The sequence below is a fragment of the Rhinichthys klamathensis genome, unplaced genomic scaffold (genome assembly GCF_029890125.1).
Source record: "Rhinichthys klamathensis goyatoka isolate OS25496 unplaced genomic scaffold, OSU_Roscu_1.1 h1tg000196l_1, whole genome shotgun sequence".
In the NCBI taxonomy this organism is placed as follows: domain Eukaryota; kingdom Metazoa; phylum Chordata; class Actinopteri; order Cypriniformes; family Leuciscidae; genus Rhinichthys; species Rhinichthys klamathensis.
Genome location: NW_026606722.1, coordinates 8,492,501 through 8,506,668, shown reverse-complemented (window position 1 = coordinate 8,506,668; position 14,168 = coordinate 8,492,501). Strand labels below are relative to the sequence as shown.

The following is a 14,168-nucleotide window of genomic DNA, read 5'->3' as shown; positions in this document are numbered from 1 at the left end:
AGGCCGATTTCACATTGCTATAACGTCTTCCAAATGTGATAATCATTGACGTTAGCTAAGCAAATAAACAGGTGTATGATAGCTAACGCTCTAAAGCGCGTAAATTATATTGCTTTAGTGGTATCTAATAATTTCAAGCTAATAAATCAGACCGGTTTGTCAGAAAATATCAGCGGGAATCAGTTCAGTCGGACCGGGTTACAGCTAGCCGCGAGCTAACGTTCACAAAAAAGGCTTTATTTTGACCTCTCTCAACGAATTATTTCGTTTTATCAAACTCCTGTGCGAGAAAACGAAAATATTAACTCACAAAGATAACTAATAGTTGAATAAATATTACTCACTCAAACCAAATCGATATCCACTCGCTTCACGCACGGAAAGTTCACCGGATCCGTGGTAAAAGCAACGAGCTATCGAAACTGCAGTTTCCGGTGAAATGGAATTCTGGGAAAATAACAGGCAAGTTAAAACACCTCTGATTAAAAAAAAAAACTAAATTAAATAAACAAATTAAAAGCAAATGGAAATTCAGCACAACAACTCATCTTGATCTTGTTCATTGATTTTCAGCATATTTCATCTTTTACACAGAATTAGATTCAGGATGTACTTCATAAAAATAATAATAATGATTTATATATTGAGACATTTTTCTTCCATTTGAACGTGTTTAAGCATTAACATAACTAATTAAAAGAAAAACAACAATATAGCATGACAATAGTTACCATTCTTTAATTTAAATTAGTTGGCTAAATTGTTCATATTTAATATTCACCATTGCAATAATATATATATATATATATATATATATATATATATATATATATATATATATATATATATATATATATATATATATATATAATTATTATTGTTGTTGTTATTATTATCATTATTATTATTATTAGTTAAATGTAAACATTTCGGTTTATTCCCTGCTGTTATTAGCAAGTTAGCCCACATTATGTCCCTATAAATTGCTGTTCTGTTCTGTTGTTTTTGTTGTTGTTTTTTTGCACATTATTACTAACTAACCATATTCTCTATTGATTTAACAAACCATGACTTTGAAATGTCCAACTTAGCAGAATTATTAATTAACTTCTATGGTTTCATATTTGTATTAAATTAACTGCACATTAATCATAAACAGCACAAATAAAATGTACCAATTTAATCTCACAACACGGTCAGTATATTTCAAGGTCAAATTTACCTCAAAATCAAGAAAATGAAACGTATTTTTAGGGACACTGAGATTTAATTTCTTGTTGTTTATTTTCTTTTGATGTAAGGGTGAACTATATAACGAGGACATTTCTTGTTCAGATTCGCCCATAAACTGCATTTGATTGACAGGTGACGTCAACGGAGGCGGGATTTTCATGGAAAGTGCTGGAAAGAGACAAAGTACCGCTAGTCATAACGCCTGTTGTTCTTCCGATGCGAAACGTAGTGCAGTCGATTATGCTTTATTATGTGCATTTATTTTACTACATTTTCTGACAATTTGACTATTTCGTGTTAATTATGACACACACAATTTTGAGAACGTGAGTATTGTATAAAGACCTTCCTATCAGTGAAGTAAACATTTTGCGCGCATCTCCCCAAACTGATTTTATAACCGTTCAGTGGTCATTGTCTAACTATCTTAAATGTATTCATTTCTGTCTCCAATTTTGTAGACTATTACAAAGAGTCATACACGCATGTTTAGATTTTATTCATAATAATGCGCAAGGAAATGTAATATAATTTAATATAAACATGCTATGTTTGTTTAATAAAAATAGACTCGTTCCAAGGCCTTGAGACTTTCACTATGAATCTCTTATAACTATCTCCTTACAAAAACGTTTTCAAATTGCAAAATTGTTTTCTTTAAATTGGTTTTCTAATCATTTCCTATTTAAAATATTCCTATATTATTCCAATAATTTAGAAATGATTTATATCTGATATAGCTAGTAAAGACACTGTATTTTTGGAAGGGAATAATTGCGATTTACACAGATAAAAGAGTCTTGTCTGTCTTTGTTAAAAGAGTGCAAGTGGTTCGCGCAGGCGCAGTGAGACCACGCGGAGGGATACAGCCGCACAGTCATAGGCGGAGTATAAAGAAAAGAGCCGCGCACGCTAGGTTCTCTCCTCTGCTTCCCTGAGTCTCAGTATAGGGGAGATCAGCTGTTCCTGTGGCGATTAAACCATCAAAAATCAACGAAACTAACCAAGGTAAACCCTCGATCTTAATCTGAAATGATTCCATATGATTTCAGGCATTAATTGAAACTAACAGAATGATGTTTAATCGCGTTACTCAGCACTTATTCCATTCGCTATTTGGCCGGTATTGTAATGATGCGGATGACGGTTAAAAGCCTTTTTTCTCCGTCATTCAGACACCGCCATTCGTCATTATACTTCTTTCTTTGTCGTTTAAAAAAAAACTTATGTTAATATCGAATATAATGTTAATTTGTTTTTTTTTTAAGGCTGTTTAATGAGTTGACGAGCAGGTGCAGTGGTTTAGTTACAGTGCTATAAAACCGATGCTCGTGTTGTTACTGGTCATCTATTATAGCTTCTTGCGTATTTCTTTGGTCGTAATTCATATATATATTTATCCGCCGTCACGCTGCGAACACCGATGACCCGACTGGCTGGTTGGTTGATTTAAAGTCATCGTAACCTTTTCACAAAAGCTATTCTATGTGACCTTAAAGCTTTTAAAGTAGTATTACGGAAAACTGTGTTTATTCCGTTCATTTATAGTAAGCGAGATCCATCTAAATCGGTTAAATTTCAAGGATTGCAGCAGTAAAACACGTGTTGCGCGCATTGTCCTTCTGCGCCATGTTCTTCCGCATCCGGGCCTTTCATGGGCCTGTTTTTCTTGTGTAACTGTACTACAACTGATGGAGTGAGTCACGCTTTCATTTTCTTTTTAACAGACCTACTTGTCCAACTTAGACCTGAACAGAAATCACTAATAATATGCACTTATTTTGAAGTGTATTTTATAAATTAGTTAAACCTTTTTGATGGAGATAATAAAGATGTACCGACTCTGTTATTTCTCAGATGCCTGAAGAAATGCGCCAAGATGAGGAGGCCGAGACCTTTGCCTTCCAGGCAGAGATCGCCCAGCTGATGTCTCTCATTATCAACACCTTCTACTCAAACAAAGAGATCTTTCTCAGGGAGCTCATCTCCAACGCCTCTGACGTAAGACCCATTATACTGTTTTACTTGCATCTAACATTTGGCTGACTTAAAGGGTTAAAGACTTAAAGGGTCACCCAAAAATGTAAATTATCCCATAATTTACTTATCAAGCCATCTTAGGTATATGACTTTCTTCTTTCAGCCAAACACAGTCAGATATATACATATATATGAATGATCAGAGGTCAATCAAGTGATTCCAACGATATCATTTCTATGTTTCGTTATTGAAATTAAAATGTGTTCTTTTGCATTTAGATTTAGCTTTAAGGCTATGTGGTTCCTGCTATCAATCTATTTGGTTTTCTCCACTCAACAGGCTCTTGACAAAATCAGATATGAAAGTTTGACAGATCCCACCAAACTGGACAGTGGCAAGGACCTCAAGATCGACATCATCCCCAATGTTCACGATCGCACCCTTACCATTATTGACACCGGTATTGGAATGACCAAAGCCGATCTCATCAATAACCTGGGTACTATCGCAAAGTCCGGGACAAAGGCCTTTATGGAGGCTCTGCAGGTGATGTTTCTGCCAATGTAAGCTTGTTTATCAATACGTCTACCTTAAATTTAGTCTAATGTTTTTTTTCCCTATCTTTCCAGGCTGGTGCCGATATCTCCATGATTGGGCAGTTTGGTGTAGGCTTCTACTCTGCCTACCTGGTGGCTGAAAAGGTCACAGTCATCACTAAAAACAACGATGATGAGCAGTACGCCTGGGAGTCGTCTGCTGGCGGCTCTTTCACAGTCAAGGTGGACAATGGTACGTTACCAGCTTGTCTTTGAAGACAGTCAAACCAAATTTATTTAGACTCCTTCAACTAGGGATGCTCCGATCAAAATTTTTTGCTTCTGATATCTGGCATTCAGTATCGGCCGATCTGATACTAAAATAAAAACAGTGCCCAATAAACAGTATGCCTCACTGTGTGGAAGAGACTGGGATCATTCTTTTGTGAAACGCATCAGACAGGCTTGACTTAAACATTACTTAACTTTATGGGGGGTGCTGGATGGCAGAGGCAGGCTAAATGCACATTAATTGTGCAGATATTAACAAATGCATATTCAATAAAAATAAACATGGATAAGACTTATTCATGTTTCTTTTATTTATTTTTATCGATTGCAAAAAATTATCTAGATCAATCACACTTTTTTTGTGATTAATCCCCATTAAAAACCATACGTTTTTAATATTTTATAATGTAGTTTCACAGTTAATTCAAATTAATGTAGAAACAAAGACAGTATATTTTAAATGTCTAACAGGTAGGAAATATACAGAAATTGAATAGTTATCAAACAGTTTGCACTGCATACATTTTTAAATTGTGTGTATATATATACATATAAAATATAGACTACACCTTATGAAAGTTACAAAAGTTTTTTAGTCAAGAGCAGTTTTCTCTGTTCCCTTTGTTCTTTAATTAACTTTACTGACAGTCAGCATTATTGGCTGCTGTCCCTTTAAGACCACCTGCTGCTGACAGAAGCGCGGATCTCACACGCGCCTCATTCTCTGAACTCTTTACGTTCATTTAAGACTTTAACTCATTTAAGACTGCTCCAACTGCTCTTATGAGGATACTCAACAAAACGGACATGCCCCGTGCACGTTAGCTTGTTTGAATTGGAAACTGTTCACCTGTGTGCTGCGCATGTTGCTAGCGGACAGCATATAATTACCACGAGAGCCGACTGCTTTGTTAGCCTTCGAATCGCTCTCGCGGTAATTTGATGCCCCTATGGATCGGCCCATTGTCACCGATACCCGATCTACAATTGTATTCCATATCGGAGCTGATGCCCAATATCAGATCAGAGCTTCCTTACCTTCAACATTTCTCACACTATCAGTTTATTTGCTATAGTTTAGAAAATGGTAATAAAATGATGAACTCAGAGTTATCAAATCAGTTGATATTTCACTGGTTTTGGCCATCCTTCTGTTAGACTCTCACAATTAGTTTGAATAGCTGTCAGCTGTTAAATTTAACTACACTTATACTACACAGATAATACCAATTTAGGTCAACTGATTATCAAGCAATGCTTCATTTTGTTCAGTCTGTGGTGTAAAGGTCACAAGCAATTAAAGAGAACTTCAGCAAAACATGGTCAGGTCAAAGTATCGGAATTTTTTATTCCAAATTTTTATAAGTTTTACTGGTAGTCACTGTATGAATAATTTTTGGGTATAACATGTCAGTTTACTTTATTTTGCTATCCTCGCTTGCATAAATTAACTATAGTGTCCTGCACACACTAGTAAAAAAATATCAAATTATATCTGTGTCTGATTCATTTTTTGTTTGACTGTACATGCCATATTAAGGGTGACATTGATTTTCACACTCACCTGTCGGTCTCCAGGTGAGCCTATTGGCCGTGGAACCAGAGTCATTCTTCACCTGAAAGAAGACCAGACAGAGTACGTCGAGGAGAAGAGGGTGAAGGAAGTGGTCAAGAAACACTCCCAGTTCATCGGATACCCAATCACTCTCTTCGTAAGTGGGATTATTCATCCAGACCTACTTTTCTGGTCATTTGAGTGTGAGTGTTGCAAAGATTAATGGTAAAACATCAAATTTCCATGCAGGTGGAAAAGGAACGTGACAAGGAAATCAGCGACGACGAGGCAGAGGAGGAGAAGGCTGAGAAGGAAGAAAAGGAGGAAGGCGAAGGTGAAGACAAACCCAAGATTGAAGATGTCGGCTCAGATGATGAAGAGGACTCCAAAGACAAGGACAAGAAGAAGAAAAAGAAGATCAAGGAGAAGTACATTGACCAGGAGGAGCTGAACAAAACCAAACCCATCTGGACCCGTAACCCTGACGACATCTCCAACGAGGAGTACGGAGAGTTTTACAAGAGCCTGACTAATGACTGGGAAGACCACCTGGCTGTCAAGGTAACTCAATGGATTCTACAGAATAATATTCAAATTTAATGTTTGAGAATTGATGAAATAATCATTTTTACACATTGTCCTGCAGCATTTCTCTGTGGAGGGTCAGCTGGAGTTTCGCGCTCTTCTCTTCATCCCTCGCCGTGCCCCCTTCGACCTCTTCGAGAACAAGAAAAAGAAGAATAACATCAAGCTGTACGTCAGAAGGGTCTTCATCATGGACAGCTGTGAGGAGCTCATCCCAGAGTATCTGAGTAAGTAGCTTTGCCCTTATAGAGATCGTTCACCCACAAATGAACATTGTCATTTAAATCGCCTTCATGTCATTTCAAACCCATATAGCTTTAATCTTTGAAACCCAAAGACATTTTTAATGAAACCTGAACGGTTTCTGTCCATCCATTTGAAAGTCTAGGTAACCAAAATCCATAGTCATCGTAATATGAATCAAGCGGTTTGATCTCAGAGTCTTGTGAAGATTCGATCGCTTAAGAATAGATTTAATGTAGGCTTTTATTCACAAACGCATACATAGTGCATACAAGGAAGGTGCGTTTGAGTTACCATGTATACCATATATAATGGTGATCATTGTTTAGATATGGATTAACAGATTCATGAAGCAATCATATCTCAAAAAGCTTTTCCCTCATCCAATCCTGATGGATTTTAAAAGTCCTGCTCTACATTATTTCCTGCTGATGATCTTTTTTTGTACCAATTATAAGACTTGAATGTTTTGCCGCTAAACTTCTTGAGTCTTTACAATTGAGCATTTCAAAGGTGCAACGTCACTAAAAGCTTTTCTTTCTCCAATCATTGTCCCCTCCAGACTTCATCCGTGGTGTGGTGGACTCTGAAGATCTGCCCCTCAACATCTCCAGAGAGATGCTGCAACAGAGCAAGATTCTCAAGGTCATCCGCAAGAACATCGTCAAGAAGTGCCTGGAGCTGTTTGCTGAGCTGGCCGAGGACAAGGAAAACTACAAGAAGTTCTACGACGCTTTCTCCAAGAATTTTAAAGTAAGTTAAGTTGTATATTAGAGTCTTTGGCCTTGTTTCACAGACAGAACTTAGTTCAATTAGGACATTTAAGTAGCTTGTATAAACATGCCGTAGATAAAAACATTACTGGTGTGCATCATGAGAAAAAACAATGACCTATTTTTAGTGCAAGTTGTGTTCGGTTAAAACGACTCAAACATGCATTTTAGTTTAGCCGTGTCTGTGAAACCAGGGGACTGTTATTTCAAGTAAAGATATGATTGAAAGCGGTATTAACATTTTGTTGTGACCTCCAGCTGGGCATCCACGAGGACTCTCAGAACCGCAAGAAGTTGTCAGAACTGTTGCGTTATCAGAGCTCGCAGTCCGGTGACGAGATGACCTCCCTCACAGAATACGTCAGCCGTATGAAGGAAAACCAGAAATCCATCTACTACATCACTGGTGAGATTTCATCCGCATCAATCCTGCCTTCAAAGTAGGACTCTACGATTGAAAAAACAAAAATAACAATTTAAATATATTCGCTGTGTATTTCAGAGTAAAGTGTGGCACTGTTTGTTACGCGAGCAGCTCATTATTCAGTGTTTGCAACATTTCATAGCAGCTTATGGCCGGATTCACATATAGCGCGTAGAAAACGCTGGGCGCGCCGCATTCTCCTTTTTCCAAAGTGCTAGTGCGGTTGCGCTCCGGTTGGTTCTTGTCACGTGACCTACTGTGCGCTTATGGTGCGCTTGCGGCATTCTGAAAAGTTGATGTTTTTATCTCGATGCGGCGCGGACGCGCTTGGAAAAAACGAGCGCGTCGCTTCCATTATCAGCGCGCATACCGTGCGCCTACATTTGAAATAACGAACTTGAGCGCTCAAAAGACGTGATATGTGAGCGTACCCTAATAAAGCTAATAATATCTGTTAGTCAACATTTGAAGTCGATCAAAGCTGTCATAAGACAAGAACAGGTATTGTTCAAAATTAATGTATAACTTTGATGAAAGGTTTTTTTTTTTTTATCCACTTCAAATGTTGACTACTGGAGTGATGTTAATATAACCTCACTAATCCCTACAGCAATTGCAATTTGAGTTGCGATCTTGTCTCCTAAATCATGCAAGGTCCGTTGAACTTGCGGTTCATGTTAACGATGTTGTTGTTCTTCTCCAGGTGAGAGCAAAGACCAGGTCGCCCACTCTGCTTTTGTGGAGCGCGTGTGCAAGAGAGGTTTCGAGGTGCTGTACATGACCGAGCCCATCGACGAGTACTGCGTCCAGCAGCTGAAGGACTTTGACGGCAAGTCTCTGGTGTCCGTCACCAAAGAGGGACTGGAGCTGCCGGAGGATGAAGACGAGAAGAAAAAGATGGAGGAAGACAAGGCCAAGTTTGAGAACCTCTGCAAGCTCATGAAGGAGATTCTGGACAAGAAAGTAGAGAAGGTATGTTTGCGAAACGCAAGAACTGATCTCATCGTTTCAAAACACTTTCACAGTAATAAACAGGAAAGTAGCAGAACCAAAGATGCAAACTTTATCAAATGAGACCAATTCTGCCGTAAAGCAGCTCTAAAAACAACATTATTCAGCTCAAGAAGTGTAAAATTAACTTTAGTCTACGTCCACTTTAATCCTTTTAAAATTGTGTTATAAACAGGAGTCCTAGTCAGAGTTGCACAGATGGTGAGTTTACATAACGGACTTTTGCGCCGCTTGATGTGCTCGCATTTTGCCTGCAGACTCAAATGTGTGAAAACATGTTGATTCTGGTTTTTGTGTGCTATTTTTAAAAAACTAATAACTGTTCTTAGTTGACAGATGCATTCGTGTTGAGTGACTAACACTGACCATGCAACCCTGAGTATTCAACCAGAACGTGCCTTAGTACAGTAGTCAACATTTGAAGTGGATCAAAACGTTTAATCAAAGTCATACATGCATTTTGAACAACCCGTTCTTGTCTGATCCACTTCAAATGTTGACCACTGTAGTTTAACACCTTTTCCTCATGCTGATGTCTTGATTTTCCTCCAGGTCACCGTATCAAACAGGCTTGTTTCTTCCCCCTGCTGTATCGTCACCAGCACTTACGGTTGGACGGCCAACATGGAGAGGATCATGAAGGCCCAGGCCCTGAGGGACAACTCCACCATGGGCTACATGATGGCAAAGAAACACCTGGAGATCAACCCTGATCATCCCATCATGGAGACCCTGAGGCAGAAGGCTGATGCTGATAAAAACGACAAAGCCGTGAAGGATCTGGTCATCCTCCTGTTCGAGACTGCGCTGCTGTCCTCTGGATTCTCATTGGACGATCCTCAGACACACTCAAACCGCATCTACAGAATGATCAAGCTGGGATTAGGTACGTTCAACACTCATTTCGGTTTTCCGGTTTTCGTCTTGCTGTGTTTGGGTAAATGCAGTAGTCAACATTTGAAGTGGATCAAAACCTTTCATCAAAGTTATACAGGTGAAACTCGAAAAATTATAATATCGTGCAAAAGTTCATTTATTTCAGTAATTCAACTTAAAAGGTGAAACTAATATATTATATAGACTCATTACATGCAACGTGAGATATTTCAAGCCTTTATTTGTTATAATCTTGATGATTATGGCTTACAGATATGAAAACCCCAAATTAAAAATTTTAATATTGTGAAAAGGTTTTCATAAGCTGTAAGCCATATAATCATCACAATTATAACAAAGGCTTGAAATATCTCACTTTGCATGTAATGAGTCTATATAATATATTAGTTTCACCTTTTAAGTTGAATTACTGAAATAAATGAGCTTTTGCACAATCTAATTTTTCGAGTTTCACCTGTACATGAATTTTTAACAGTACCCGTTCTTGTAAACTTTTATGAACCTTTTTTTTTTTTTTTTTTTTTTTTTTTTTTTTTTTTTTGATCCACTTCAAATGTTGACTACTGTATTTACCCAAAGTTGTCCTAAAACAAGAACAGGTATTGTTCAAAATTCATAAATAGCTTTGATTTAACTTTTTTTTTTTTTTTTTTTTTTTTTTTTACTTCAAATGTTGACCACTGTATAATGAAGTTTTGTAACAAACCTTTTTGTCTTGTTTAGGTATTGATGAAGATGAAGACGTTCCCGTGGAAGAGCCGACCTCTGCTCCCGCTCCTGAAGAAATCCCACCTCTGGAAGGAGACGATGACGCCTCCCGCATGGAGGAAGTCGATTAAATCCATTCGTCTGTAATTCCCCAGTCAATTTTCCGTAGTCATTCCGTAACATCTTATCGTTCCCTTTGACCTGTAGAAGGTTAATCTGATTCTCTGTAATGATTCCTTAAAGTATCAAAATGTGTAACTAAAGCATACTGTCCACTTTTGCTCTGTTTTGAGCCGTTATGTACTTTTGTTTTTTTTACATATGTTCATGGATCAATGGGTTGCTGCAGTATTGTCTGAGCACAATAAGCACTGTGTTTCACTGATACTGAGTCCGCTGGCTGTGCTGGATTGAATCAAGCATGATTTCATTCTGCATGGAAGGGGAAAGACCTTTTGCCTGAGTACAGGCATGTATTGTCTTGGTTTTCAGAAATTAAAACACAAAGTGAAACCTGAATTTTGGTGTCTTATTGCTTTTTCATTCATTTGGATTAAGCTTTCAACCAAATTAGAATCCTTTAAAAAAAAAAAAAAATTGAAATTTAAAATGTATCTAAATTCAGTTCACAAATAGTTATTCTGTTAAGAAATGTTAAAATGTATCAAATTGGATCCATCAGGCTTTTGAGAGGTTTTGATAATAAAACTTAAGCATTTAAATATCTTACTGAGACATTGGCAGCTGAAGAGTGATGTTTATATGCATTTTATGCAAGTAGTCTGTTATACTATTATAAAAATCTCATTAATTAGCACAAGCATCAGACTTTTTAAAATCTTTTTTGGCTCCATTTGGGCGTCTAAATAAAAATGTTTCGATACTCTTCACTATATCGTACTATTATATGGCCTGGTTTCACCAATGGGGCTTAGATTAAACCAAGATTAGACTAGTTAAAATGGGACATTCAAGTAGCTTTTATAAATGTGCCTTAGAAAAAACTACTAGTGTGCATCATGAGGCAATGGCACTGACATTTTTAAGCTTAAGCCTCGTCTGTGCAACTAAGCATACAGTATGAGCCATAAAAGCATATCAAATATGAAACCAAGCAAAATGCATATGCAAATAGTTCAGTTTCAATAAAGTATATTTTTCTGACTCATTTCATGTCTGGCTTTACAGGATTAAGAATGACCTGTATGTTCTTTTAGCCAGTGTTTGGATTTGAGTATTACTTTTAAAAGTAGTGGTACAATATTGCATTATTCCTAATGCTTGGTAATAACTGATTACGTAATCACATTTTATAATTTAATAGCTTTTCATTAAACTCAAGAACCCCCTGCAGTTCCATCATGAACCCCAGTTTGGGAAACATTATTTAATGCACTTCATATTGTTCATAAAGAATGGAATATTCCTTCTCACTATTTTTATATCAATATGGTACATGAGTATCCTATCCTACAAACAGAGATGGGCAAAATACATGGAAATGTATTTAAAATACAAATACAAAATACTGTGTGAAAAAATGTATTTAAATACAAATACAAAATACTGTGTGAAAAAATGTATTTAAATACAAATACAGTATTTTGTAATTTGAAAATACACAAAATACATGTGAAATCGGCCATCCAGTGCAGGCATAGGTCACAGTGAATGAAGAAACTACATAGGCCTAATTGCTGGCCATTACAAATAAACTTGTGCAAAATAGCAGCCATTTATATACTTATTTCTGACCAGGTTACAATGTAGTCGATTACTTGTGGTGAACACTATTAAAAAATTCATACTGCATGTAAAACTGTGGGAACCTTTTCTGCTTTCTAGCAAAGAATATGACCCAAAATCTGACTTCACAGTAACAATATATATCATGGTTTCACAGTTCTCAATATCAGTTAATACAACAGCAAAAACTTAATTTCAAACTCTGTTGAAGCTTTTTTTTTTTTTTGCGGGTAGTCCAATGCTTTTTAAGTAGGGGTGTAACGATACCCTCATCTCACAATTCGATACATATCACGATACTGAACTCCCGATACGATATTATTGAGATACTCCAAGACATATGATAAAAAGGTTAACAAAAAATTTACTGTTGATTAAAATGCTAAATTTTATATACATTGTGTGTGTAAATGAATAGGTTTGAACTCTGTGCTGGAAACCCAAAGCACAGGACAATAGAGATACCAGAATAACAATATTCATGATTCTGAAGCTGAAAACAGAATTATTTAAGACAAATATGCTTGCACTCTTTCAATGACTAGATATGTATGTGGCCAAATAATGTCGGCCACATACTTTACTTTACAGTTAAAGGGATAGTTCACCCCAAAATGAAAATTCTGTCAGTAATTACTCGACCTCATGTTGTTCCAGCCCAGTAAGACTTTCGTTCATCTTCCGAACACAAATGAAGATATTTTTGATTAAATCTGAGAGCTGTCTCACTCCTCCATAGGCTTCTTAAGGGATCGAAACTGGCCGGCCCAAAAGTTATGAAAGACATCGTTAAAATAGTCCGAGTGTCTACAGTGGCTCAATCTTAAGTTTATCAAGCGACAAGAATACTTTTTGTGCGCAAAAAAACAAACAAAAATAACGACTTTATTCAACTATTCATTTCCTACTCTGTGGGCCTCGAGATTTCACGTAGTGTAACAGCGCAGCGCTTCTGTGTTGTACGTCACACGCATCACACACATGACCAGCGTCGGCCAATAGTGAGCCTGCGTGTGACGTACAACACAGAAGCGCTGCGCTGTTACACTACGTGAAATCTCGAGGCCAACAGAGAAGGAAATGAAGTCTATGGAGGAGTGATCCAGCTCTCAGATTCAATCAAAAATATCTTAATTTGTGTTCTGAAGATGAACGAAAGTCTTACGGGGTTTGAACAACATGAGTTTTGGGGTGAACTATCCCTTTAACGTCAGACATTTGAGATTATCAGGAGCCACAAATATTCCCTAATAATTGGATTATTATTATATTCAACACTATATAGTAGTTAAATGTAGTACTGACACTAAAACTCTGTAAACTAGAATTTTTTCTCACACATTAGTGGGTTTTTTTGGGGTGAATTATCCACGATACATATTGTTGCATTTTTGTATTGCGATATATTGTGACACGATATTGTTACACCCCTATTTTTTAAGTATAGTAATTTTATATTTATTTTATGTAAAGTTTATTTGTTTCTATAAGTTCATTAAAATTATAAATGAGTCTGAACTAGTTGATGCACGAAACCAGCACCTGGATAAAGAGGTTGACTGGCAAAATGTATTTTATGTATTTTGAAAATACAAAAATACTCATCTTAAATGTATTTAAATACAAATTACATTTGATTTTCCCCAAAGGGTTCAAAATACAAAATACAAAATAGTATTTTGTATTTCAAATACGTATTTTAAATACATGTATCTGAAAAACTGCCCATCCCTGCCTACAAATTGGTCAAAAGTCCCAGATTATATTACCTTAAATGTGTAGTGATATGGATTACGTTACTATCTACGATTTTTGTCTTTTAATGTGGAATAAGTAACCAACTATTATTTTTGGTTACTCCCTAAAAAGTAACTAGCTGTAGTAACACCATTCACCACACCTCAAGTTTTCTAACATTAAAAACACTAACATTAGGTAAAATGTGGTTCTTGATCAATTCAAGTTTATGATACAGATAATTGTAATTGTAACCTGTTTTTGATAAACAACACAACCTTATTTTTTAGATTTATAAGTTGCCGCTTTGGCCATCAGGCTACCAAGAAGCTTCACAGAAACGTCAACACCAAGTCCCAGATAGCACACGTACATCTGCAAGATGTCTGTTAAAGATCACTTCATCTGGAAAGCATCTGCTGTTTACTAACATCTGATAGACATCTTT

The 14,168-nt window shown here is 36.7% G+C and overlaps 2 protein-coding genes across 2 annotated transcripts in view; one reads left to right on the top strand and one right to left on the bottom strand.

The window, feature by feature from the left end:
- rbm25b (RNA binding motif protein 25b) overlaps positions 1 to 446 on the bottom strand; it is a 32,171-nt gene extending 31,725 nt beyond the window's left edge. Inside the window, exon 1 of the mRNA XM_056262845.1 lies at positions 345 to 446. The gene's annotated coding sequence lies outside the window, so the exon portion shown is untranslated. The remainder of the gene's footprint in view (positions 1 to 344) is intronic.
- Positions 447 to 2,083: 1,637 nt separating this feature from the next.
- On the top strand, positions 2,084 to 10,756 carry hsp90ab1 (heat shock protein 90, alpha (cytosolic), class B member 1). Its single transcript, XM_056262844.1, has 12 exons — positions 2,084 to 2,241; positions 3,091 to 3,234; positions 3,554 to 3,760; positions 3,844 to 4,003; positions 5,620 to 5,753; positions 5,846 to 6,157; positions 6,243 to 6,408; positions 6,987 to 7,177; positions 7,456 to 7,603; positions 8,325 to 8,593; positions 9,185 to 9,518; positions 10,253 to 10,756. The coding sequence occupies exons 2-12, from the start codon at positions 3,091 to 3,093 to the stop codon at positions 10,366 to 10,368; spliced, it is 2,181 nt and encodes a 726-aa protein (XP_056118819.1). The 5' UTR covers positions 2,084 to 2,241; the 3' UTR covers positions 10,369 to 10,756.
- The last annotated feature ends 3,412 nt before the right edge of the window (positions 10,757 to 14,168 follow it).

What these genes read in the sequence shown, in the direction of transcription:
- hsp90ab1 (XM_056262844.1), top strand. Translation starts at nt 3,091, where the DNA reads ATGCCTGAAGAAATGCGCCAAGATGAGGAGGCCGAGACCTTTGCCTTC. An exon ending in TCATCTCCAACGCCTCTGAC is followed by an intron (nt 3,235 to 3,553) that starts GTAAGACCCATT and finishes TCCACTCAACAG; the next exon opens with GCTCTTGACAAAATCAGATA. An exon ending in GATACCCAATCACTCTCTTC is followed by an intron (nt 5,754 to 5,845) that starts GTAAGTGGGATT and finishes ATTTCCATGCAG; the next exon opens with GTGGAAAAGGAACGTGACAA.